Source organism: Cnephaeus nilssonii (assembly GCF_951640355.1).
Source record: "Cnephaeus nilssonii genome assembly, chromosome: 16".
NCBI lineage: Eukaryota > Metazoa > Chordata > Mammalia > Chiroptera > Vespertilionidae > Cnephaeus > Cnephaeus nilssonii.
In genome coordinates this window covers 11064550-11091582 of record NC_137087.1, presented here as the reverse complement: position 1 = coordinate 11091582, position 27033 = coordinate 11064550, and the positions used below count along the sequence as shown (strand labels likewise).

The 27033-nt window shown below is 42.7% G+C and overlaps 1 protein-coding gene across 5 annotated transcripts in view; it reads left to right on the top strand.

The window, feature by feature from the left end:
• Window positions 1–27033, top strand: part of NRG3 (neuregulin 3) — a gene marked incomplete at both ends in the record, with an annotated part of 1054567 nt that overhangs the window by 459624 nt on the left and 567910 nt on the right. For all 5 annotated transcript variants that reach the window (XM_079793948.1, XM_079793950.1, XM_079793947.1 and 2 more), the window contains one exon: window positions 14125–14254. In XM_079793948.1, coding sequence (XP_079650074.1) covers window positions 14125–14254 — 130 coding nt within the window. The remainder of the gene's footprint in view (window positions 1–14124; window positions 14255–27033) is intronic.

Sequence of the window (27033 nt, the reverse complement as noted above, 5' to 3'; positions counted from 1 at the left end):
CACAGTTCGATTCCCAGTCAGGGCATATGCCCATATTGTGGGGTGTGCAGGAGACAGCCTATTAATGATTCTCTCTCATTATTGATGTTTCTGTCTCTCTCTCCCTCTCCCTTTGTCTCTGAAATCAATAAAAATATATTTTTAAAAATTCCAAATTGTCTGGTCACTACTTTCAAAAACCACTGTTTTCTCTAATACTTATATTATTGAATGATCCACAGACACTTTAATACATAGCAGCTCTTTCTGCAAATGAAGAGACAAGGGTCAGAAATGAACACATGATTATAGCTATTTAATTTCGGCTTTAATTGCTTTCCAACAGGCACAGAGAATGGAGCAATTTTCTCAAAACACTATTTGCCCTGAAACAGAGGTCTGGGAGTAAAGTTTAGTCAATAATGCAAGCAGCTTTGGGGAAGTACATGACGGGTTTTCCTTCTTTTTCTCAAATAGTTTAAATGTGTGAACCCTTCCTTTCAATGGCTTAGCTTGAAATTTACTGTGAATTTTATGCAGAATCTAAAATATTGAACCATTTGTGTCTCCCTTTACCTATCAATAAACCGAAAATATAAAAGAGTATATAGAAAACCAAGGTTGAAAGACAGGAACGTTTTCACACCTCCTATCGTCTGGCAACCACCAATCTACATTATATTTCTGTGGATCTGCCTAGTCTAGATGTTTCATATGAAAGGAATCATACAGTATCCTTATGTCTAGCTTCTTTCACTCAGCTTAACACTTTCAAGGTTTCTTCTGCAGTAGCATATGAGTTCTTTATTACTTTTACTGCTGAATAATATTCCACTGTCTGGCTATACCTCATTTCTCTCGGTTCATCACCTGATGTTTCCATTTTCTCCACTTTGAATAATGCTCTTATGGAACATTCATGTACAAATATGAACTTTTGGTTTTCATGGACGTTTATTTTCAGTTCTCTCAGGTATACACCTAGGAGGGAATTGCGGACTTATATGATAACTCTGTTGATCATTTTGAGGAACTGCCAAACTGTGTTAAAACAACTGCATTTTGTGTGTGTGTGTGTGTGTGTGTGTGTGTGTGTGTGTGTGTGTATGTGTTTTGTTCGTTTTGTTTTTTCACCAGCAGGGGTGATGTTTCCAGTTTCTCTGCATTCTTTCTGTCAGCACTTGTTATTGTCCATTCTAGTGGTATTTCACTGTGGTTTCAGTGTTCATTTCCATAATGACTCATGATGGTGAGCATTTTTATCTAGGACATATATGTATATATATTCTTTGGGAAAATTTATAATTGAAAGGAAAGTTTCGAAGGAGAAAACATATTACATAAAATTAATATTTACTAGAAGCCAATAACACATTGGGCCCTTTAAACTCTTAGAAAAATTAATTATAAGTAATTAGCATAATTACATTTTATAAAAAAATTTAGAAAAATACAGAACTTGCTGAAAAGCAGGTGGACATGATTGAGCTGAGAGTCCAAGGTCCGTGGACCTCTGCCTGTGGCATGTGCATTCTAACACCCATCTGCCTGCTACATTTTCAGAGACTAGTAAGACAACCATGGTTGACTGAAACATAAGTACCTCTCTTCTCTCGCCACAAAAACATAAGTAAAATGTTTGAGGAGGAATGCAAAAAAGTCTCCTTTGCTGAGATGGGTGCAGCACGAGAGTTGCAGGCTGTAAACTTGTGACAACATCACAGTTCTGGTGACTGGGAGGGGCATCCCACTTCTGATCAATCTGGACTATTTAGTATCAAACAGGAGATCCTTGAGCTGCCCTATAAGGCACATTTTTATTTTGAAATTCTGTAACCCTATCCAGTCCCCAAACACCTGCTAAGAATGCAGCCAGCATGGCCCTGGCAGGTGTGGCTCAGCGTTTAAAATGTCAGCCAGAGCATTGAAGGGTTGCGGGTTCGATTTCAGTCAAGGGCACATACCTGGGTTGCAGGTTCATTGCTGGCCCTGTGTTGGAGGCAACCAATCGATGTCTCTCTCTCTCACGTCAATGTTATTGTTTTCCTCTCGCTCCCTTCCCGCTCCTTCCCTTCCACTCTCTCTGAAAATCAATGGAAACAATATCCTCCAGTGAAGATTAACAACAACAAATTTGCTGCTCCTCTCCCCTGCCCCAGCACTAAGCAGGTCGCCCAGGCACCCACAGGCTCACCCGCTTGTTCCCGAGGCGTGGGGGGTGGGGTGGGGGGAACACACCTCATAATCTCTGAACTGAGGGCTCACTTCTGCCCCAGGAACTCGCACAGCACTTAGCAGCCTTATGGGAGGCACTGCATGATAAATTGTTAAATAAATAAATGACTTTAATTGGCATCACGCAGAGAAATTGCAGAACTGAATATTAAGTTGATGTGCAATTAAATGTGTTAACTTAGTAAAAGGTAAAGAAGGAAAAGCAGGGCTTGGGGTCAAGCACTGTATAAGATCCTCTACCAATCAGTGTCTCCTTTTCTCATTTTGGGAAGCCTTGTGAATTACACATTTCCACATATTCAGTGTACTCATGTTCAGCGTGCCAGTTAAGTAGCAAAGTTGGAATGCAAACCCCGATTTGCAAAGGTACAATACAGAGCTTGAAGTTAGATCTTTTGGCGTAGGCACATGTAATTCCACACGCTGAGGCTAAAGCAGAGTCCGGGTGTGGGACATAGAAACAAGCCTTCCGGCCTTGGCCTGGGAGGAATCCCACAGTGTTCCTGAGATGAACAGGGGTGCAGAGAATGCAACCTTTTAACGAAGTGGAATGAATGATGTATAGGGTTTTTCATGTAAGAAGATTTGGGGAAAGATGTAATTGTTTTATAACCTAATGGCATTTCCCCAAGACCTGGAAGTTGTCAAAATGATAAATGCCTCCAGCGAATGAAGAAATGGTCTGTTTTGAACAAATGTGGCATTTTAGAGGTTAAAACTGCATTATTGATTTTCTATATTTTTAGTTAGCAATTTTGGGGTCTTTTTTTAAGTTTGGACATGTTGAAGTTCAAGGTCCCTTTAGACTCAGTGTATTTCTGATGTCCCTTCATGACTCCGTGGCCCTGATGCTGTGGTTGTGTGTGTGCATGCCCTCTCCTCCTGTGGAACTTCTCATTGCCATGCTTTCTAAGCATCTTCCACCTGATCTACCATTTCTTTATTTTCTCCTGTGTGTCTCACACTCAGCTAGCTAGAGCAGGAGCTGGAGATACAAGACAGCTTGACCACATAGCCCATGTACTGGAACGACTCTCTGTTAGTCTTCTACAGTACTATAATTTTCATCATTTTTGCAGCCAGCTGGAGTTAGGACTCCTTAAGCTCTCTCTGACAGTTTTTTTTGGAAACTTATTTTATTGACTTTTTTTTCATATCCAGAATTATAGACAAGATACCAAGGGATGGGCTAAGGCTAGGCATCGGCATTGAGGGCATTGAGGTCAGACAGAGAAAGACAGATACTCTATGATGTCACATGTGGAATCTAAAAAGCCTACCTCAGAGAAACAGAGAGTAGAATGGTGGTTAATCTTGTCTCTCAAAGAATCCTACGTAATTCTACTACAGAAGTAAAGACACGTTTCCTATGGGAAGACAGCATTAAGATACATCTAGTTTCTACCTCAACCCTCTCCAAGTCCTTCTGACAAAGAAATGAATCGGAGCCATCAAGCCCCTGCTGACAACGCTGCCCTCTCTTTGAACTCTCCCAGAACATTTTTTCTACTTCTCCCATGACACTTGCCCTCATTAGCAAATGCTATTAGCAAAGGTTCAAACCAAGGCCCATGTGGCTGCAATGCCTGTGCCACCTTCATGCCCCATATGGAGAAGATGCTTCTTGGATTCCTGAACATGAAAATAGAGGATTCACATAAGACCTAAGGATATTATGGGAGGAGATAGGATGTTACCTCACTAAAGTGAGTGATGTTCATTTTTATGAAGAGATTTTAGAATTTGTCAATGTTTAGACATTATTTCAAAGCTATAATAGCATGACAAGGAAATTTGAAAGATATAGTCATAGAAATTCCCAGTGTCAAAAACTGTATTTACTTTTTGTGCATCCATCTACCTCTTTCCAGCACCTACCATACAGTGTTTCAGGATGTGCCAGAAAAATGGGTGTTGGATGGCTGTGTGAGACGATGAATGGATTACTGAAAAATAATCACTTCCTAATTACTCTCACATTTACTCATGATAGAATGACTAATAGAGGGTGGCAGGTAGATGCTCGAATACAAACATCTTAAACACGGCCCGGCTCAGTACAGGTGGAACTGTGGAGCGAGGGAGGATGAAGAATGTCTGTTATGGAGTCTTGCTTCTCTGGTTTTTACCCTGCCTTTCCATCTACCAGCTGTGAGATCCCAGAATACCGAATGCTCACTCTGTGCTTCCATTTCTCTTCTGGAAAATGAAGATATTTATATCTGATTAATGGCTTTATTTCAAACATCATTTTCAAATGTTAACTTCTAGGGTTTCTATTATCCTAAGATTTTCTGGTTTGAATTGCTGCAACTAAAGCAGCTGAGACGAATTGAGACCACGAGAAAGTCTGACATACAGTAGCATGCTTCATCAATTACATTCACTGTTAAAATATTGCAATGATTGTAGTTGGTGAATAACCAAGCTCAAAACCCCCGCAGTGAAGTTTCTCCACACACCCAGGGTGCCCTGCACCAGGCTCCCCAAACAGCCTCAGGATTAATCCAGAAACCACAGAGTTAACACCTGGGCCCCCCGTGACCTCCAGGACCCCTTTAAGCTATGGCCAGGTTTATTCTGGTTGGTCCTGTCATATCCAGACCAGTTGATATTTGGAATATCAACTCTGCACCTACTTGACAGGCAAGAAATTTGAGTCTGGGAGACATTTCTTGAGTAAATAAACATATAAATGTATATCAAAAAACATTGAACTGTTTATTTTTCACTTGTACCCACCGACATAAAAAATAATGCCGATTACTAGCCGTCAGCCTCAAGTCCATGCACATAAGCATATATACACCTCATTTATCTCCAGAAACATTACTGGTATGGAGCTGCCAGGTGGGGTGCCTTACCATGCGGAGGGTATGTGTGTGCCTGTGGTGTTGGTATAACTACCACTGTGACAGCCAGTATAAAACTCAGAAAGCATATGTGAAGCATATACTATATGCTACGTCCTGGGATTAGTTATAGGGACATAGAGGTGGCCTTGCCAGGTCTCCAGGAATCCTAGTCTAGCCTGGGAAACGTATGGGGAACAGACAGAGAGCGTTACGTTGAAATTCAGAGTGATTGTTACAGTATGAAAGGCAGGAAGGAAGGATTACTGGTCACCCAAACCCTGACAGCCCTGCCAACCCCAGGATGTGGGCAAGGCTTCCGTGGAGCTCACTTTGAACTAGGTCTTAAGCAATTAGGAATGTTCTGCCAGGCGGAGACAACACCGGCCGTGGGAAGGTCAATGGTGTGTCACGTCCCCGCCTTGCAGGGGCCTGATGGCTCTGGTGTGGCGGAGCACAGCAATGGAGGAGCAGAGCAACGGAGGAGCAGCTGCGGACGGGAAGGGGGCTTTGTGCTCAGGCTGTCACTCGGGATTAGTGTGGGGGGTTGGGTGGGGAATTGCTGACCACGCGGGCAGTGTTTGCTAACCTTGCATAGTGAGGGCACGGGGAGTGGCAGGCACAGGATGAAGGGAGCTCAGGTGAGCTCTCAAGGTGGTGTGTCACCTGTTGACTGGGCGGAAGGCTCTCAGCGGGGCGCAGGAAGACCAGGTGGAGGCTGTTGCTGCATGTGCCAGGGGTGTTCACCCACTCTGCGTCACGTAACGTGCATCTGGGAAATAAAGAGGTCACAGAAGGAAACACTGTCCCCACCATGGTCAGCCATTCTGTGGTGAGAGGCATTATTGCATGAGAAATCAAATCCCACGAGGAAGTTTCTGAGGGGTGTGTGTGGGAAGGAGAGCTGTGTGATTCAGGCCTAAAAGGCATCTCATGAACACCCCCCTGGAGCTGGCCTGGAAGACAGGGATAGACCTGGGGTCTGTGAGCTGGAGAAGCCGGAAAGGCCACACGGCATACCCCCTGCACGCTCCTTCCTTCTGGAATTCAGTACCAGCCTGTCACTACAAAGGCCATGTTCCCTCCTTGGCTGAAGGTGTCGGACTTTCTGCGCACCTGCTGCTGCTCATGCGTAAGTGAGGGAACGTCTGGAAGGTGGGAAATGGTTCTGCTGTGACGTTCCTAAAGGCGCACACGCAGTGTCCCACCCAGCTCCCCTGCGGTTTGTTTGGAACCAGAGGTAATCATTAAAAAATGTCTAAGTATCCTCCTCTTCTGACCAGAGTAAGCGATTGCTGCTCCTGTGTCCACGACAATTCCTCCTGCAGTCCTCTTGCGTCCTGGATTTTTAAGCTCCGCATTCACCATAGTGTGCCCTGCTTTCCTAAGGGCTCCTTCAGCCTATGGGTAATCAACTCACAAGCCAACACCCCAGCAAGGCTCTCTTACTAGAAGGGATGAAGTCAGTCTGGGGATTTTAAAAACCTTGTATCCTTGCCGAAACCGGTTTGGCTCAGTGGATAGAGCGTCGGTCTGTGGACTGAAAGGTCCCAGGTTCGATTCCGGTCAAGGGCATGTACATTGGTTGCGGGCACATCCCCCGTAGGGGGTGTGCAGGAGGCAGCTGGTCGATGGTTCTCTCTCATCGATGTTTCTAGCTCTCTGTCCCTCTCCCTTCCTCTCTGTAAAAAATCAATGAAATATATTTTTAAAAAAAATAAAAACCTTGTATCCAGTAGGTAAAGGTCTATCATTCAGGGTTGGTGTGAGAATATGTTCTTGGGCCATGCTGGCTGCTATAACAAAATACCACAGACTGGGAGGCTTATAAGCAACAGAAAATAAATACATTCTACAGTTCTGGAGGCTGGAAGTTCAAGATCAAAGCTTCAAGAGACTTGGAGTCTAGTGAGAGCCCATTTCATAGATGGCTGTCTTCCTGCTGTGCCCTCAGTGGTGGAAGGGCTGAGGGAGCTCTCGGGGTCTCTTCTGAGAGCAATAATCCTTACATGTAGGCTTCACCCTTATGATCTAATTACCCCACAGCCCCCACCTCCTTATACCCCCACATTGGGTGTTAGGATTTAACATAGGAATTTGGAGGAGGACACAAACACTTGGTCTACAGCAAATATTCATTCTCTACATATTTATTGAATAGCTATTGGGCAGAGGAGTAAACACTAGCAACACCAACCACACACACACACACACACACACACACACACACACACACACAAAACAAGCAAATGAAAATTATGTTCCTATCTTCCAGAAGCCTGTGGTCTCTGGGACAAACAGATGAAAATAATGAAGGTTATAAATTTTCCGTAGAGAATCTGAGGATTTCCCCTGGGGCAAGACTCATTTCTGTTAGACTTTGATAAATTTGCTCAACGCCTGGGTTTCCCGGGCCTAAATGTCATCTGTGGTTCAAGTCTATGAGTAGCAGTCAAATTGTCTCTGCTCATTAGAATGAACGGCAATGAGAACAACGAAGGGAGTGGGGCCTTGGCCTAAATGGGCAAAGTGCCCCTGAGAAGAGCCTACACTTGGCAGGACAATCTGAAGGAATTTGTAAGGAGCAGAATTATCGAGTGGGAATTCAGAGAATTTCCCAGAATGTTTCGCTGGGCCCTAATATGTACCATGGATGAAATCCGCAGGTTGCTGTGAGTGTGTGGCAGGTTCAAGGCCTATTCAGGAAGTAGAATCACCAAGAGTTGGTGATTGCACACGGAGGTGAGGAGAAGGGGGCCACTAGGCTCCCTATATGCCCTGAGGGATCAGTGATGTAACGTTAGCAGAGAAATAATCCTAAACTACATTCACTTTCCTACGAGTTAATTTTTAGGTCCCTTGGGGATAACCAGGAGGAAAGGAGAGGTAGGCAGACTGGAGTTGAGAGAAACCCTTTAGCTGGAGGCGTAAGGTGTGTAGATGATAACAGACAGGACCACCCCAGGCAGCCAGTTCTCAGAGTTTACCTCGCAGAACTACCTGGAGACTTGTGGCCTCCCTGCCTGGGTCTGGTGCGGTAGGTTTGTGGTGGGGCTCACGGGTTGTCCTTCTAATACACCCCCGGACAGTGCTGCTGCTGCTGATCTGAGGACCACACTCGGAGTAGTACTCAGCCAGGGAATAAGTAAAAGTGAAAACCAAACCAAACCAAACCAAAAATCACACAAATAGAAATAAAAAAGTGGCCCGTGAAGGACAGTACAGTAGAGCAAGCTGCAAGGTAAGAGTCATGTGATCTTGTGCCAATGATGTAAATTTGTGAGACTTGATTTGTCCATTTGTAAAATATGCATAAAAGCATAAATGACAGCAAAAATTCATACTGTTATTTTAAGGCCAAACATAGCTAAAGGAAAAACTTAGCACAGTGCTGAGAGTAGACTAGGAGTTATTTGAAGGCCTGTCCTTAAGTTAGCCAGCTTTTGCATATAAATTAGATGAGGCCCAGGTGACAAAAACCAAAAAGCAAGGGGAAAGTCAAGGCTATGTGATACCATCGGAGCCAGTGAAAGCTTTTTCATGAAAGCAGGAGCTGAATGTCAGATTCTTCTGAGAGTCCAACAAGATGGGAAATATTTAAATACTAGAGGCCTGGTGCATGAAAATTCATGCACTGGAGTGGTGGTCTCTCAGCCCAGCCTGCCCCCTCTCACAGTCCGGGAGCCTCAGAGGCTGGAGGCGACCTGGTGATCAGGGGAAGGCGATGCCCCCATTACACCTCTGCTGCTGCCACTGCCAGCAGCGCAAGCCTCAGCCGGCCCTGGTTACCTGAGCCTCAGGAGGCCCTGGGTGGCTGGGGGGCGGACATCCGAGGCTTGCCTGAGCCTCAGGCCGGCCCTGGGAAACTGGGGGGCTGAGGGGACTGGGGGATTCCAGAGGCATGCGCACAGAGTGGCCAGACCCACCTGGGCGCCTGCCACCCCAGCGGGGCTGAGGGGACTGTGCACTGCCATCTTGTGGCTGTGGGCACTGCCATATTTGAGGGCGTGGCAGTCAATTAGCATATTCCCTCTTTATTAGATAGGATCCCCTGGATTTAGAGATGGTGACATAGACTGAAGCCATTCAGTACAGTGATGTGAGGAGCAGGATGCTGTGTGTGAAGCACAGAGCCTACCCCACGCCAAGGGTTCCAGTGACAGCAGCTGCTATTATACCTACTAGAGCTGAAAACAGTTTGTATAGGCATGTGTGTGCGCTTGGAGGTAGAAGGAAAAATACTCAGCATTAATAAACTCCGCAGTTCCCAAATAAATGCAATTCCGCTGAGCAAGCTCTGTCCTGGGAGAGTTAGCTTAAGCCGGAGAGGGGTTTCTAAAAGCAACATTTCAAAGGGGAAGGTGGCAGGTAGGTCATGCAAATTTAACAAGAGTCCTCTTTACGTGGGCGGTGAGAAATGGTAGCTCTGGGACACGCAAGGAACTGCCAGTCCTCACAGCAGCCCTGGGACTCCAATGAACTTGAAATTCCTCGCCCAGCACTCCCCATTTCTCCCACGCCAGCAAAGTGCACAGCCATCTGATGTTGGCTGGGCCACGGGACAGAGCTGTCTTTGCCTCTTGCCAGCCGAGAAATGCTTTGTTTCCCTTTCCAACACGGAGGCATTCTTCTTGCAGCTTTCCTTGGCCATTCAGTATTTTCTAGCTCAGTCTCATGCCAGTGCTCCTTCCTGGGGGGCACTCAGTGGCAGATGCCGGGGGGAATTGTAACGTAGAGCAGCAGGTTCATTCCACCAGAGCCTCCACAGACCCACTGCTGGAGTCAATGACCTTATTTAAATGCCTTCTGGCCTGTAGAGGCATTTTCCTAATCCTGAAAGCTTTTAGATGCACCACCAGATTCTTAACTTTTCTGGGAGAATTGTCATGCCATGAACTCAGTGGGAGAAGGAAAGAACTGCTTGATGAAACTGACATTTTCAGGCCGGGAATGTGGAGAGCATAGTAGGGTCTATGCGGGCCTCATCGTTCTTCCTTAGGTGCGCCCCTCTTCATAGGTGCGATTCCTATTCCTGCCAAGGAAATCGTTCCCATTCAAGACCTCGCCCCAAGGCCGGCCCTTCGGGAAGCCCTCCAAGATAACTGTAGCCCAAATCATGCTCCCCCTTTGATTGTCTGCTGCAGTTATTATCTGTAATAGCCCATTTAGCACTCTTGTTCCCGCAACAAAATCTGTGCTCCCGTTGTGTGTGGCATTGTGCCGGCAACATAGAAATCCTCAATACGCAATCTTCAGGTTCCACTCGGTACTTAAGGGGAAAACCAGTCATTGTTTTAATTCATTAATAAATTAACTTTCATTGCACAATCTGCAGGGATTTCTGTCTTCCAGCCTTACATTTTCTTCCCATTTTGCCTTTAATGCAGTAAGCACCACCACCTCCCACTGTTTGTTTAATTACTGTACTGATTGCTTACTTTGTATGCTACATGATGTGGAAAAAATACAAAACTTAAAAGCAAAGCACTCTCCCTGACCTCCCTAGGGGTAGAGACTACAGCCCATAAAAACATAAGAAAACACATTTAACTCGACAGATAACTAGTGCCAGACGAGTGGTCTGGATAATTGCCCAAACCCTGTGGTCCCAAGTGCAAGCACTATCCCCCCTGCCAGCAACAGACTTCCTTGACCTGAGACCTGGACCTTCAGTCATGTGCTTGGAAGAGCCTTCCTTAGCACCATCTTTGTTCATTTTAAGCCTAGCATTCCTTTATCTTTCAGGCCTCTCTTTTAGAAAATCTTCTCTATACATGTACTTTTTTCTCTCTTCTTCCCCTCCATCCTGGTGGGTTTTCTTTACCTTGCCCAATGTCTGTAATTTTAGGTGAGTAGTGCTATATGGGTACCATGTGGTCAAATGCTCAGGTGAATTCAAAGATTGCAAATATATTTATAAGTGCAGTTTATTTACCTACTAGAGGCCTGGTTCACAAAATTTGTGCACTCAGGGGGGTCCCTCAGCCAGGCCTGAACCCTCTTGCAGTCCGGGAGCCCTCGGGGGATGTCCGACTGATGGCTTAGGCTCGCTCACCCTGGGGAATGGACCTAACCTGGCAGTTGGACATCCTTAACACTGCCCTGGAGGCAGGAGAGGCTCCCACCACCACCACTGCACTCGCCTGACTGAGCAGCACTCCCCCTGTGGGAGTGCATTGACCACCAGGGGGCAGCTCCTGTGTTGAGTGTCTGCCTCCTGGTGGTCAGTGCATGTCATGGCGACCAGTCATTCCACCAGTCGGTCGATTTGTATATTAGCCTTTTATTATATAGGATAGAAAGATTAAGCCCAACATCCCATTACTTTTTATTGTATTCAGTTACTTGACTAATAATGTAATTTTCTTTTAATTTAGTCAAGTTATTGTGAAGGATAAGCAGGTGCATTTTAAATTAATTTTGAGGTTCTCTGAGCCGTGGAAATAGGAAACCAGAGTATGTTAAGCCTGATGTTCTCTTCCAACTTGGGTGTTTGCAGAGGCATTTACCTGGGTCTCTGAACCTCTGATAGATGATGACATGATGGGGAAAGCAGTTGGTAGAATGGGGAGGTAACCACTGGAGACAGTAGTTGTCAGATGAAACTAATTGATTGTAATTGCTTTGCCATCGTATTGCTCTTGGAGCCTGTAGCTTGTTAAAACCACTGATTATGAAAGAAGGATCTCACTTTTTATGCTGTAGGCCATGTTAATGAAGCGCTGTTCTTAGAGAAATGATCAGTGGATATCAATAAATGGATAATAGAAATTAAAGGAAAACTTAATTAACTTGATCATGAGTTACTATACTTCAGCAGTCACAGTAGCAGTCAACTGTGTGGTGTTCCCTACTGAATCTTTTGCTTGGAGCTCTTGAATTTTAAGTATTTCCCACGGAAAGAGAGATTGAGCCTGTGAAACTATTTATCACATACTCTCTTAAATAACAAATCATCCTGTAGATTTATCTTGGCAAACAGAAGATATGCCTGTTTTACAGTGCCTTTATTTTGTTACAAAGTATTAATGGGCATGTATTTTGAAATGGAAAAAGTAAGTTCCCATTGTATCACCAAGAAAGGGTATTAGAAGTGGGTTCTTCAATACTCACGTAATATGAGTAGTATATGAGTGAGCATCTGTCTGAATCTGAACGTAATATTTATTTTTTCAATATTCATCAATGTTAAAATGAGTACACTAAAATGATAACATTAATGTGAAATTATATCTAACATTTTGTTGTAGGATGTGCATTAATGTTCATATGATTGTAACGATCATATTTTTCATCGTGGCATTTAAACTGTTAGTGATGTTAGAGAGATCACATTTACTGAAAATGTTTTTACTGAGCACCAGTTCTGATTAAGGCTCACGCTCAATCTGGCCTCAAGGAACTCACAGACTAAAGAAACAAATGTGAACAAATGGTTGCTTGTAGCATTAAACACAATGATGCCAGCGATAAAAGGTGCTAGAGGGGAAAATGACGAGCGCTCTAAAGGATTTCTTGGTGTCTTCCAGCAAAGTAAAAGATGGTCTAGAAGACGGAGCGGTGTGATAGTTCCTGGTATTTGGGGAAATAAAATAATAGAAATTAAGTTGTGTGTTTTAGGGTGCAAGAAGAGATTAGACAGGCAGAATTCCACATGGCCTATGTCTTTCTTTGGTCCGCTAAGGGATTTTGAGTTATTCCTACGGGAATGGGGCTCCCAGAGGAGTTTTAAATGTTGAAGCACCTGAGTGAGTCTCCTGTTAGGACAATCTCTGCCCGCTCAGTGTGGAGAGGGCCAGGAACGGCTCCTTGTAACCTCCATTGAGTAAGCAGGTACAATTGCCTGTGCTGTTGGATATTAGTGTTAATGTAGGTCTGTGAAAAGGACATTAAAAGAGCTCAAAAGCCAAATAATTTTTCATCTTTGACTTTTAAAATATATTTTTCCGAATGTGAGAGTAGTGCTAATACACTTGTTTCTGAAAATGTGAAACTAGAATGTCTACACGTGGTAACAGAGTCCGAGTCTGGCAGACAGCACATACTTATGGCTAGTTTTGTGTTTAGGAAGTAGATGTAGATGTGTTGCTTAATTGGGGAAAAAAAGTAAGTAATTATGATTTAAAAGTGCATGTTTAAGATAATGCTAAAAAAAATGGCAATAATTTGGTTCTGTTAAATAATCACCAGAAAAAATGTTCACATTAAAGATTCTGTTTTAGAATTTGGAACATTTGCATTTTAATTACATAACAAAAGGATAAAGTGAAGGGATAATTGGCTTGGCTATTAGCCAATTACAGCTATAACTGAAAAACAAAAATAAACAATCAAAAAAACCTCACAGAAACTGACAATGGTTTCCACAAACAGTCACAATAGACACTGATCAGATGTTTGATGACATTTGGCAACACTAAATGGACGGGGCCAATGTTTCAGTTCCACATACAATGTGTTTGTTAAAACTGAAATTAATGAGAGCAGATTGGAGGAGTTTGAAGGGTCATTCAGTTTTCACGGCCAATACATCCTCAGATAAGGCTTGTCTCCAGTGATCCCAGTTGTTAACATCTGATGGAGAAATAAGGCAATCCAATGCAGTGGTTGTCTAAGTCTGTCTGGGCTGCTATAACAATACCAAAGACAGGGTTACTTATAATGAACAACAGAAATTTATTTCTCATAGTCCTGGAGGCTGGGAAGTCCAAGGTCAAGGGAAGTTCCTAGTTCATAGAAGGTCTTCTCGCTGTGTCTTCACGTGACTGAATGGGCAAAGCAGGTCTTGGAGATCTGGTCATGACCTAATCTCTGCCAAAGGTCATTGCTTCCTACTACCATTACATGGGGATTAGGTTTCACTATATGAATTTGGAGGAGGTCACATCCAAGTGCATTTTGTTTTTTTTTATTACAGTGGAGGTTTCATCCGGTCCATCTAGTGTTCCCAAGGTCAGTGCCAGGAGAGGGCCTCCATGCGGAGATTCAGGCCAGTGACAGGAGCCGGGGGTGTCAGAACGCACCACTGACCGCACCGCTCTGTGTGCTTCCCTTACAGACACGACCACGTATGCCACTGAGCGGTCCGAGCACTTCAAGCCCTGCCGAGACAAGGACCTGGCCTACTGTCTCAATGACGGCGAGTGCTTCGTGATCGAAACCCTGACTGGATCCCACAAACACTGTCGGTAAGCCATTGCGGCCCCTGGCCCGAGGGCAGGCCTTCCGAGAGGCCTGGCGGTGGGAGGGGAGGTGCAGCCCCTTGAATATACAATGAGATGCCTACAGTCCGGCTGTTCGAATGGTGGAATCCAGCGTCTTAATAGGAGAAGGGAGAAGGCTGGTATCTTTTGTATTGGAGGAAGATCAAACTGAATGAGAGTAGACAAGATTTGAGTTTTACCTGATTACGTAAAGGGCGATTTGCTGTAAGGACTACCAACCTGATAGGAATAATGGTTCACACTCACTTTAGCGGCCTGTGTTTTAGGTGTGGGTCTTAGGCACATGTGCTCCCACTCGGAGGAATTCCTTCTTGGAAACCTGCAGACTGTGGCAGGACAGAGAGAACTGCTCATCTGAGACCTGGCGTCTCGATGTTGGCTGTGCACCAAACCCCAGAGACTGTCACTGTGCCCAGGAAAACGGCGTCTTCCTTTGCTTCTCCCCCGTTTATTCCTTTCAATACATGTCCCACACCTCTGATGATGAAACGCTCTCCAGCAGGCGGTTGTAAATGGAATCGCCCTTCTGTTGCGGCCTAGGTAGAGAACTACTTAGGGGAAATTCTCAGTAGAGATCAGAAAGGTGTTTAATTGGGTTTTTAGAGACATGAGGTTATGTAACTGCTAAAAATAAAAACAAGTGGAGATGAACAGTGCACCTGCGGACCCTGCTGCTTTAAGGCTCCATAGAAGAATCCAATTAGCATCTGAAAAATATTTCCCAGTGAGCTGTACTTCCAGCCCTCTCCCGGCGATTTGTTTTCCTTGCAGTTGTTTATGCTTCGGTGATCATATATATCCACACCCCTCTCCTCTTTCTTTACTCTTCTCACATGACACAGTTATTAAATTAATTATTCTGAGTCATGAAGCGTGGGAAATTATGGCTTTTCTCTCTCTGTTGCTATTATAGAACTTGACCCCATGTTGTTTTATTAAGATGACACAGAGAAATGCATGGAAGAGTTGCAAACTTAGAACGTGTCGGTGAAACTTGCCTGGCGCCCAGGGCCGGCCTCGCTCCAGGGCGCTGAGCTGCCACAGTGGCCGGTCCCCGGTTTGGAAGAGCTAAGCGATGATAGTGGCAGGTCTCTGTAAATGCTGCCGCGCATCCTATGTCAGGTTAACAACTGTGACCTTCTCACCTTGCCATGGAGGCGTGCCTGTGCCTTGGGCAGTGCCATTACATGTATTCCGTTCATAAAATCTATCCCCTTTTCCTGTTCTCTGTGACCCTGGGCTGGGGGTGAAGGGGTTGGGAATGGCTCCTCCTGGCATTCCTCTCCTCTTGTTACATTTGTTAGGTCAGCACGGACACAGATAGGAGACACACAGGTGACTTGGAGACCTCAGGGCCAAAGCCAAGAATGAGCTACTCTTTGAAAGCGTGACAAGCTTGCACACTCTTACAGATACGCAAGCACGTGTTACAGCCACCTTTGCCAATCCCAGGGATCACGGTGTGCGAGTGGGCAGTGAAATCAGTTGAGTTTCAATTCCTAATGTTTTAATGATGGGGTGGGTAAGTCAGAGGTCTCACCTGGAGCAGTGACTTTTCTGATGGTGTTTGATCCCGATGACAGTGTGCTGGCTGGTATGACTCATTGTTTTCTAAAGCTGAGATGTTGAAAGATGCCTTATTCTTTCTCAACATTCTTCCTCATTATATTGTCTGTTAATTCAGGGACACAATTTGCTAGGCTGTTGTAACAAAGCACCACAGATCGGGTGGCTTCAATAATCAGAATCTATTTTCTCACAGTCCAGACATCAGAAGTCTGAGGTCAAGGTGTTGGTGGTGTTTCCTGTTGAGGCCGTGGAAGAAGGGCACTCTTCCCGCCCTCTTTTTGACTTACAGGTGGCTGACCGTCCCCATGTGCCTTCTCCTTTTCTTCAGTCTGTGCATGTCTGTATCCGGATTTGCTCTCATAAGGATAGCAGTCACATTGGATCAGGGTCCACTCCCTATTTTAACTTACTGACCCTATTTTACCTTTCCCTCTATAAGAACCCTTTCTCCAAATATGGTCACATTCTAGGTCTGGAGGTTAGGACTTCAACATATGGATGAATTGGGAGACACAGCCCGCTCTATGGCAATGGATCTCAGGTCCAGATAAAAGAGCTTTTGCTTTTGTAGATGTGCATGAGTCTAATTGTTTAAATGCAAGCAGAGAGACAGCCGTGGCTTAGCTGGAACAATGTATATGTAAAATCTGTTAAATCATTTCGCATATTTCATCACATTCAACCTGTTATTTAACATAGTCACAACATAGCTAATCATGACAAAAGAGCAGCCTAAAACTGAGTCGGAACTCGAGTAGCTTAATAGCGACCTATAAATCTCCTACTTGTGCATATGAATAAATCACACATCGCATGTGCCCGCTATTCATCTCCTAGACTTGGCTGTGAATAAAGGCTCACATTTCTTCCTACATCAGCCACTTCTAGGACTTCCAATGTAGTCATTAATAATGTGCCATTTTGTACAGCACTCTATTTAAGTGGTGTGTTTCATTCATTCTTCTCCATTTGACAAATGTTCATTGAGCACTTCCTATCACCAAGACACTGTTGAATAAATACATACAGAAATGAACTTAGGAATTAAATGGCACTATATTTTGTAATGTACTTGGAGCAAGTGAAATTCTTCATCGTTAGGAAATAAAGAAAACCAGAGAAAGTGTTCCGCATGACTGGCATGCTACTGGGATATCTTTAGGATACATTACTAACTGGATTATGTTTCCAGTGAAATTAAACACGATGTAATATATCAGAGCAACAATAGAAAAGGGTGTGAGCGAATCTAGCTCATTAACTTGTTTACTTTTTCCATGTCTCAAAAGATTAGACATTCACATCTGAGAGAAATTGATTATGTTTTCTAGTATTTTAAGAATAAATCGCAATCCTATGATAAACCGAATCAAACATTTTTTTATACATCATAATTTTGATCATATTTTAACACTTGTCTGTTTACTAGCCACGGAAGAATCGTAGCAAAACTCCCCAGGTCATCCCTGATAGAGATTGTGAAAGAAATGCACAAAAATGTTAACAGAGCCAACCTTGAAATAAGGGAGGTTTCATGTGTTTCTATTTGTTGTTTCTCTCTTTAGTGTATTTTCAGATCTTTCAAAAATCCATTTATATTATGAATAATTAGAAATAATAGAGCAAACTAATGAACATTTCAGAGGAATGCAAAGATTCTAAAAAACTGGACAGAGGGATTTTAAAGAATAATAAGTTAATAGGCAAACTTGATCTCGCTGAATTTAAAATATACTATGAAGTCATAGACCATTGGCTGACTGATTACTAGAAAGAGAACATGGCCTATAGTGAAACTTCATATAGAATAAGAGACGATTCATAAATCGAAGGAAAACTGAGAAACTGATCATGGGGCAAATTTGGTTGACTATCAGTTACAGCCAATCAAGTTAGGATTTTTACCTCTTTCTCTGTACCAATAGTTGTTCTTAATGAATTCCTAAGTTTATATAATTAATTAATAAATAAAGTCTTAATGGAAACGGTTAACAAATTACATATTTATTTATGCCAGCAATTGTAAGGGCTTCTTGAACTAAAAATGAATAGCATTGTCACAACCTTGACACATTGTTTTTGATATGAATATTGTAAATCAGAAATGAAATTAAAACACAGGTACATGATCAGTAAACTGTACAACAAATATGGCAGGTAATTATTTTGAAAAGTCACATAGATGAATAAGAGTGACACTCAGTTTTACCCTCAACAACAGGAAAATGGACAAAGAGAACATACTCTTCCCTTGAAAAGGAATACAAATAACCAATAAACATGAAAAAGACTCAGCCTCACAAAGACATGCAAATTAATCTTTTTGTTGGTCAGCACACACTTAATTATTTGAAAAAGCAAATACTTGGTGAGAGTTGAGTAGAACCATAGTCACTATGTGAGGAAGCGCATATTGTTAAATATCCTCTGCAGATAATGTTTCAAAATCTTTATGTTGTTTCTAAGAATTTCGCCTAAAAGACTCACATGTAGATTTATTTGTAAGGATGTTCAACACAGGCTTATTTGTAATAGAAAAAGAAAATCCTGAGTTTAGATGTCGGGACAATTTAAACTGTCTTAAGGAAATGGAAATGTTTATTATTTCATGTTTTGGATTCAAATCAGGTTATTAAATTGCAAAGCTGAACATATAATCATTGACCAAATTATGAAAAATAGATAAATGAAAATGCTATTAGGATTTACAACTATATTCTTCTTTGATCTCGATGAATGTTGTAAGAGCTCTACCTTGCACATACATTTCATTTATGTAACTCCTGGTTAAGAAGTTTGCCCCTGCTTCTCACCTTTCCATTAAGAAAGATAGATAGTGTCCCTGTCTCTGTTAAATTGAGGTCATTATAATTCACTTTTTTTAAGCGAAGAGAACTTTCCATTAAGCCCTTTCAGATGTAACACTGCCTAGTATATTTGAGTGTGTCTGGTCTCTTCTTTTAATTATTCATTTGTACTCTTTATTTATACTTTATAATAATTCTTTTCAATACTAAATTCACATATTTTGAAACATAAAAATAGGAAGATACATCCTACACAAATGAAGCTGGGTAGAGAAAGAAAGCAATTCCCTAGAAACTCCACGAATCAAAATATCCTGAGTCGCAGCAGGGTGTTCTCTAATATACTTATTGATGCTGTTTTAAGAAATTGGGAAATGGTGCTACCTGCAATATATTTTACTAGAGTCAAAAGGCAGCCATTGTAACCGAAAAGACTGCTAGACATCTGAGTGGGCCAGTGCGCTTCAAGGCCAAATTTAAGTGAAAAGGATGTGTCTCATCTGAATTGAAGTTCATTAAATGTTTTACCATCCTTGCTGCAAAAATGGATTTTCAAAGCTTTGGAAAGGATAGCATTTGAGCTGAATTTGACCTGTAGTGATCATTTTGGAAATCAATCAAGCAATTCACTTGAAGATGCTTGAATCACTTGAAATATGGAACTGTTAGAGAACGAGGAAAGCCGTCCACTGGCAACCTTTGTCTGAGTCAGTGCCTCCATAAAGGGGCTGAGGGCCTGGGCAGCAATCTGGGGAAATGCTGGGAGGAACCGTGAGTGGGGGGGGGGGGGGGGAGCCATTGAAAGGTGAGCAGAGCCCCCCAAGGAGTCGCTGTCCTTACTGTGTTGTGCTCTGCCTGAGTGAGCTTTAAAATCAAAGCTTCCATTTGTAAGAGCGTTGACTGTGTGCAAGGCGCCCATACCCCTGTGATTTAGTGGATGAAATTGCAGGCCACTCCTCTCAGTGCTTTGTGCTGTCACTTGGAAGTCCCTTAGCTCTGCCACCCAGCGAGGGTCCTTTTTATCAAATGGTTCCCCTAAGTGCTCCGAGAGCAGCTAATGACTGTGTGGTTGAAGCAAGTCAGAATGGAAATGGAGTTTGGGCACATTTCCCTGAACTCCATTGACAGGGCAGGACGGAGGCTGAGCCATCTGTAAACCCAGGCAGAACGGGACTGAGTCACAGGGGGAGGAACCTTAGACGGATTTTCAGCTTCATCGGACGAACGTTCCTGAGAATATTTGCCAGAGCCCAGATGTAATTTGAATAATTCGCAATAGCCACGTTCATAACGGGCGGTCTGCTGATTGCATTTGACAAGAAGAAATGAGCCAAGTTATAACCATTCGTCTCGCTCTTTTCCGTGGATGAAGTTTGTCAAAATTGTCTCATTAGCTTAAAAAGCAAACAAAGAACAACAACACAATGTACTTAATTTTGCAACTTGATGGCACTTAGGCACTGGTTTGCTTCTTCTAGTGTAATTTGTTTGATTGAACCGGAGTTGGCGTTTTGTTTTTTTATCTTTACTGGAAGATATTTTTCATTGATTTTTTGTTTTGAGAGAGGGAGGAAGGGAAAGAGACAGAAAGACAGAAAGATTGATGTAAGAAAGAAATATTGACCTTCCCTGTACACCCTGACCAGGGATCTAACCCGCAACCTTTTGGTGTAGGGGACAATGCTCAACCAACTGAGCCACCCAGTCAGGGCCGGAACTGGTGTTTTTGAAGGGTTACGTAAATATCATGCAAAATACCAGGAAAGCACATTATTTTAAAGAATAGTAACATCTTTTAGTTCATAGCCAAAGATTTTTAGCTTATTTTTATGTGTTTCTAAGTTGTTTGGCAGCTCTAGTTGAAGCATAAAATGGTATTTTTTGAGGTGGTTATTATGATTTGGGTATTTAGTTCTATCAAAAATTGAAGGGAAAAAAGAATTGACATAAATTTGTTTTTCTAAATAGCTCCTTTATAGGACAGGGTAAGAGGTACATGAGGCAAAATGTGGGCGTTCAGGATGGAGAGATCTGAGTTAACAGTTTTGCTCAGCTTTCTACTGGCTGTGTGAATTTTTTTTATCAAGTCATTTAACCAGAAACTTCAGCTCTTTATAAAAAAAGAAGATTGCCTGGCCGGTGTATCTAAGTGGTTAGAGTGTTGGCCTGCCCACTGAAGTGTCTCAGGTTCCATTCCCGGTCAAGGGCACATACCTGAGTCGTGGGTTTGATCCCTGGCACCAGTTGCACAAGGTAACCGATGGATGTGTCTCTCTCACATCGATGTTTCTCTCTCTCCCCTTCCTCCCACCCTTCCACACTCTAAAAATCAATGGAAAAAATATTCTCGGGTGAGGATGTTTTAAAAAGCAGCCTTAAAAGGTGAGTGCAAGAATTGAAAACAGCAGCATATAGAAAGTTCCAAATGCACAACTGGCATCATGTATATGATAGACCCTTCCTCTTCCTCCCTTCCACTCACATGGAAACCAAGCCAGAGAATGTTTGCTGGAGCCCCCTGGGAGAAACGGAGTGTAATGTCTGCCTACTTAATTAAGAGGAGACTGTGGTTTAAAAGGGGCAGACAGGGCCTGCCAAGGGATTCCTATGTATTTTCTGAGGGTTTAGCCTTCTTACTGCTAATTTTGATACTCTGACAAATTAGCTACGTTCTATTATTCCTTCAATTCTGCAGCCAAGTCTTGATTTTCCAAGATTTTCTTCGTGTTGCATATAGCTTTAAGAGAAAAAATGTTTTTCATTTCCTACTTCATCAATGTCTCTGTGACTCTGTTTTCTTGTCTGTTTTAATGGGGAAATTATATTACTCATGTGAGGATCCTTGTGAGGACTGATGTAATAATGTGTACCTGCCTGGTATGAACAGGTAGTGAATCTTGGGGAGTATGTGGGGTACAACACGTGTTTGGTGTGTATGTTGCTGTTTTATCTGCACAGCTGTTCACAGGTCAGTTGACTTGTGCCAGGGCTTCTAGATGGGCACTCCAGTGCCCCAGCGCTCCGGGCTCAGCTTAGACCCGCTGCCGGAGTTAGAGAAAACTGACCCAGGGAAATTATTTTACAACACAATGATGCCTAGTCATGGGCAAGAACACTTTTCAGAATCAAGGGTCATTGTAGTTATTCAGGCAGTAATCTTAGGAGGAAAAAAGGAACCAGAAGCCACCTTTTGTTATGGCAGTGGTTCTCAACCTTTCTGATGCCGCGACCCTTTAATACAGTTCCTCATGTGGTGGTGACCCCAACCATAAAATTATTTTCGTTGCTACTTCATAACTGTAATTTTGCTACTGCTATGAATCGTAATGTAAATATCTGTGTTTTCCAGGATCTTAGGCGACCCTGCTAGCGGTTCTCAACCTATGGGTCACGGCCCACAGGTTGAGAACCGCTGCTGTAGAGCCTAAGACCATCGGAAAACACAGATATTTACATTACAATTCATTAACCCTTTGCACTCGCTTGATTTTTTCTTGATTCCTTTATTCTACTCGGGATTTAATTTTTTAAATACCCCAGATTTTACAAAGCACGGCAGTAGAATAAAAAACTGGAGTTTCTTTTCATACAAACTTATTTATTTGGATTTTTTTATATTTCAAATTGTTGATACATTCAAAGAGGAATTTTAATCTCGACATCTGAGTGCAAAAGGTTAACAATAGCAAAATTACAGTTATGAAGTAGCAACGAAAATAATTTTATGGTTGGGGGTCACCACAACATGAGGAACTGTATTAAAGGGTCGCGGCATTAGGAAGGTTGAGAACCACTGTGTTAAGGGGATTCTTGTTGACAATCCTGAAGAGAGGGACATGCAAAAAAAACTCTCGCCCCCTTGTACAGTTCAGGCTATTCTGGCTGAGGACCCTTCGGTGTACCCTCCACAGCAGCCCCTGGATATGCTTCCCAGCCCCGCTTCCTGCCTGCGCTCACGGTCCCTAAGGCTGGAGCAGCCTGGGGCCACAGCACAGGCAGAGGATTAAGTGGCTCTGCCTGGGAGGCAGAGGTGTAAGTGGACATGGATGACCTAACCAGGTCTGGTTTAAAATGAAGAGCATCTCCATAAATACGCTTTTAGCTGGAGATGCGCTATCTGTACGGATAAATGTGAGCAGCATTAACCGTGGTACCACAGCCTTGCTGTGCAGGCTTCTCGGGCAAACAGTCCAGGGAAACCTTCTGGAACAGGACGGAGATGGCTGGATGTTCTGCCCAATCTCCTGAGGCAGCCAGGGAATTTGCAACACCCTGTGCAGTCTGCCCTCCACTAAGGAGAGGACTCTTGTTCTAGCCTAAGTTTTAGATCACCAGCAGCATTTCCACCTCCTAAAGGTGGCATTTCTTTCCACTTCACTTTGGTCTGAGCATTTTAAAGAAAAATGTAAAATAGGATTTAAGGAGCAAAGCACACTGTCTTTGTGTACCTCAGATAAAGGACCCTCCCCAAGGGGAAGGCTTTAGCAGATCCAGCTGAAGCAATAAGCCTAGGCCCTGCCCACATGCTGCTCTGGTGTGAGGGGCCCCACAGGGAGCCTGGGCAGGGGATGGGGGACTGGGGTGGGTGGCGGTGTACGGTGTAAATCAAGCATGTCAAACTCAAAGGCTGACACCGGTCAAATAAACAAGGTTTAAGTTTATGTGGGCTGCAAACAAACAAAGGCTTCAATTTCATATGATAGAGACACGGTGAATACAAAGGGCTAAAATAAATGAGTCATCATTAACATAAAATAATGGAACATTTTAATAAAAATTAATTTTTTTTCTTGAACATTAACTTACCAGACACTGAATAACTGCACAAATTAATAAGCATAACACAAATAAACCTATTTTTCTTGTTCTCTGAAAGGGAAATATTTCCGGTTGTGCACATCAAACAAATCAGTACAAGACTAATGACATGGCAGTTGGCTGCTAAAGTACTCACTGCTAGTATTAGTGGAGAGAAGTGGTGTGCCTGTGGGTAAGGCACGTAAGGGAAATGAATGTAATACGATTATAGTAATCAGTCATTAGCAAACGTGAAATTTTTATTAAAACGTTTTTTACATACCGTTATATTGGCTGGGCCGCCAAAATATTCGTTGTGGTCCACGAGCTTGAGGTGCTTGGTGTAAATGATGAGGCCGAGGCCACTGCTCAGGTTACACAGCAGTGGAGCCAGGACTCAGACTATGCAGGCTGACTCCAAGGTCTACATACTCGACTTCTCCACCTACCAATTCCAATCTCTCTCCTAAAATCCCAGTGATCCAGGAATCCTGAAATTCCAACTGCTTGAAAATAAAACATTGAAAATACATATATATATATATATATATAATTTATATTAACTTCTTAATATGTTTCACAAAAAGTGTGACAAGAGGATCAAGCCCTCCTTGTCTCATAGAAAGAAACTGAAGACAGCATTTCTGAATTTTATCTTGGAGTACATCTCTACAATTCTGTGTTTTTAAAATGATAACAGTTATTTTGATGGTTTTATGAATATCAGGATAAGAAAAATTAGCCCTATGTACACACATGTGCACACACACATGTATATGGTATACTTCTTAAATACCTGGCATCATCAGGACATGGAGGTTCAATGGTAAACAAGGAAAGATGGTTCCTTTCCGTAGGAAATTTGCTGTTGGGAACATGGGGAAGGCAACATGATCTAGCAAGATGGGGTTCCATGTTGGACAAACCCTGACAATCACTGGGCACCAGAGCCACACTGGGGACGGGAGGGGTCCTTCTTAAACTGGAGAACTTCGAGGGAATGCCTTCATCCAGTGTATTTACATGTAGAACTGCCTTGGCACTTTTTCTCAAATGAGAAGTTAAGAATAAAATTTTTAAAAGAAACAGGAAGTAAATGAAAGCATTAAACATGGTTTGGTGACTAACATATTCTATATCACTAATATCTCGTGTGAATGACATAGAATGTGTTTATACATGTCATATGTGAGCAGTATAGAATGTATGTTTAGTCCTATCCTGCCTACACTAAGAATAAATGTCAATTGTGTACATTGTTTCCATCATTATGCCACCGTTTATTAAGCATATTCAATGTTCCAGGTCCAGTGAAAGATGGTAGGAATATAGTGATAAATGTTCTAAACAAAACTCATAAGAGAGGGTTGGAGATGAGCATTTTCTAGTTCAATTTAATGTGGCAAGGTCTGGGATTTGTATCATCCAATCTATATGATCTATATGTACATAGCTCATGTCTGCATAGAAGATTTCAAAATCCCAAGTTCCTGAAGCCAGTCAGAGCTTGTGAGAGGAAGAAACTTGCTTTTTAATTGCTTAAAATAATCTCTCAATAGCATAATCTTATGAATGTTCCTATGCATGTTTTCTGCTGTACTGGGGAGTTAGATGCTTCAGATTATTTTTAATAAACCCTTTTAATTTCAAATAAAAATAAATTTGCATTTGGAAAGATAAGAGCCTCCTCATTTCTCATTTTGAAGCCTGCACTTTCTTTTCCAACAAAGACGTGGAGAGTTAAGCTGCTATCGAAGAACATTCCCTTGACACTCCAGAAAGGAAATTTCAAAATTATTTTAGATGCAATTAAAAATAATCAGTTTCATATCATAAATTCTTTATGGCACTGGTCACTTATTCTCTGAATCATTGCCTCTCTTGTGTCCCAATGGTTCTCAGAAATATCGGGACATAGTGACATTTTTTATTCCATTCCCTCAAACTCTGAATTTTAATGCTGAGTGGAAAGAGCAGATAAGAGTGTGGTTTTTCAAACCTAGTAAGTGTCACATTGATTAAAATACCAAATCAAGATTCTTTTTCTTTACCCAGATTAATCTATGATTTTACATACACACATGAAATACATGAAAAATCAGTTAATAGCTATAATCTAAAAGTAAGTTATTAACATCGTAGGTATAAGAAATGATTTTCCAGTGCTCAAATCTTTCTAAGAATTTAAACATCCATTGAAGGATATCTTGACCATCAGCCATTGTTAAATTATTCAGGGCGAATGTATGGAAGCTACATTAGAGATACTTACTGGCATCTTCAAGGAAAATGTCCTACGTATTCCCAACTAAAACATCTTTCTTTCTCTAGCAGAGCTGCCATGAGGCTCAGATGAAAGTAAGTTAAATATTGAGGGCTTACCCTCAATGGCTCGGGTAGCATTTTGGCGTGTTGGCTTATAAAGTGACACATACGTACAGAAGAAACCCGAGAAAGGAAGGCCGTAAGAGTTCCTAAAACAAGCTGGCTTTTTAGTTCCTTAGCCTACTTTCTCATTTAAACACACCAGACACGCAGTTGAAGTTCGAGCTAACATCAGGGAAAGGAGCTCTTTCAACCAAGGACTACATTAAATAAACAGACCCCGGGCGTCAGGCAGAGGGGTGCTCCATGCTGGGGGTGCAGACACTGAGATGATGGCAGGAGGCCAGCATGCCTCGGCCGGCCTCCCTGGAGTCCTTTGAGAGCACACTGATCCCAATGACCCTGTGCTCCTGAAGGGCAGAAATTCAATTAGGAGCTCTCCGCTCTGAGCCTCAGGAGGGAGGGGTGTCTGTGGGGGGCTCCTCTGCTGGAGGGACCATTCTCCAGCAGTTATAAAACAGAGGCTAATAATTGGACAGTTGAGAGTGAGGAAACTTCAGGTTGGAAAGCACTAGCAGAAAGGATACGCTGACAAAGCAGCTACCTTAAATAAGTGCATAGTTTTGCTGGTGTGGGGTGTTCTCCTGGGCTAATTTCGAGGCACAATTGAAGCCACGAGGAAGCCTTACGCTGTGACAAGGTTTTATTTCAGGGCTCTGGAAAGCTCTTCCCTGGGTTAGCATATATGAATGATATCATAATTACTTTAATGATATTAAATAGCAGCTTTGATTTCTTCCAACAGGCTAGCCAAAACATTATCTGGAGGTATGAAATGATTCATTTGTGTGTAAAGCTTGTTTCTATTGTATATTCCCATTCACCTACCCGACTCTTCCGCCAGGCTGTGAGTTCATCTTTGCTTCTGGAAGCTGCCACCTACTCAGCAAAGATAAATCTTATAAGTGAAAAGAACCCTAGACAATACCTACCACACCGTTTTTCAGAGGGCAAAATTTGAGATGCTAAGTGGGAGGCAACACAAATGCCAATTGCCATATTCAATTTCACACCTACTAAAAGCAAGGCAGACGTTTCGACTCTTTATACACTGTTTGGTGGCTGTCTAGCTAGTCCTCATATCCAATCTGCAAAGGAATGCACTGTCCACATTTGATGTCCAGAAAGAAGCTGTAAGAAGGAAGGTAGCTGATTCAAGAACATCCAGCCAGTAGGTGGCAGGAC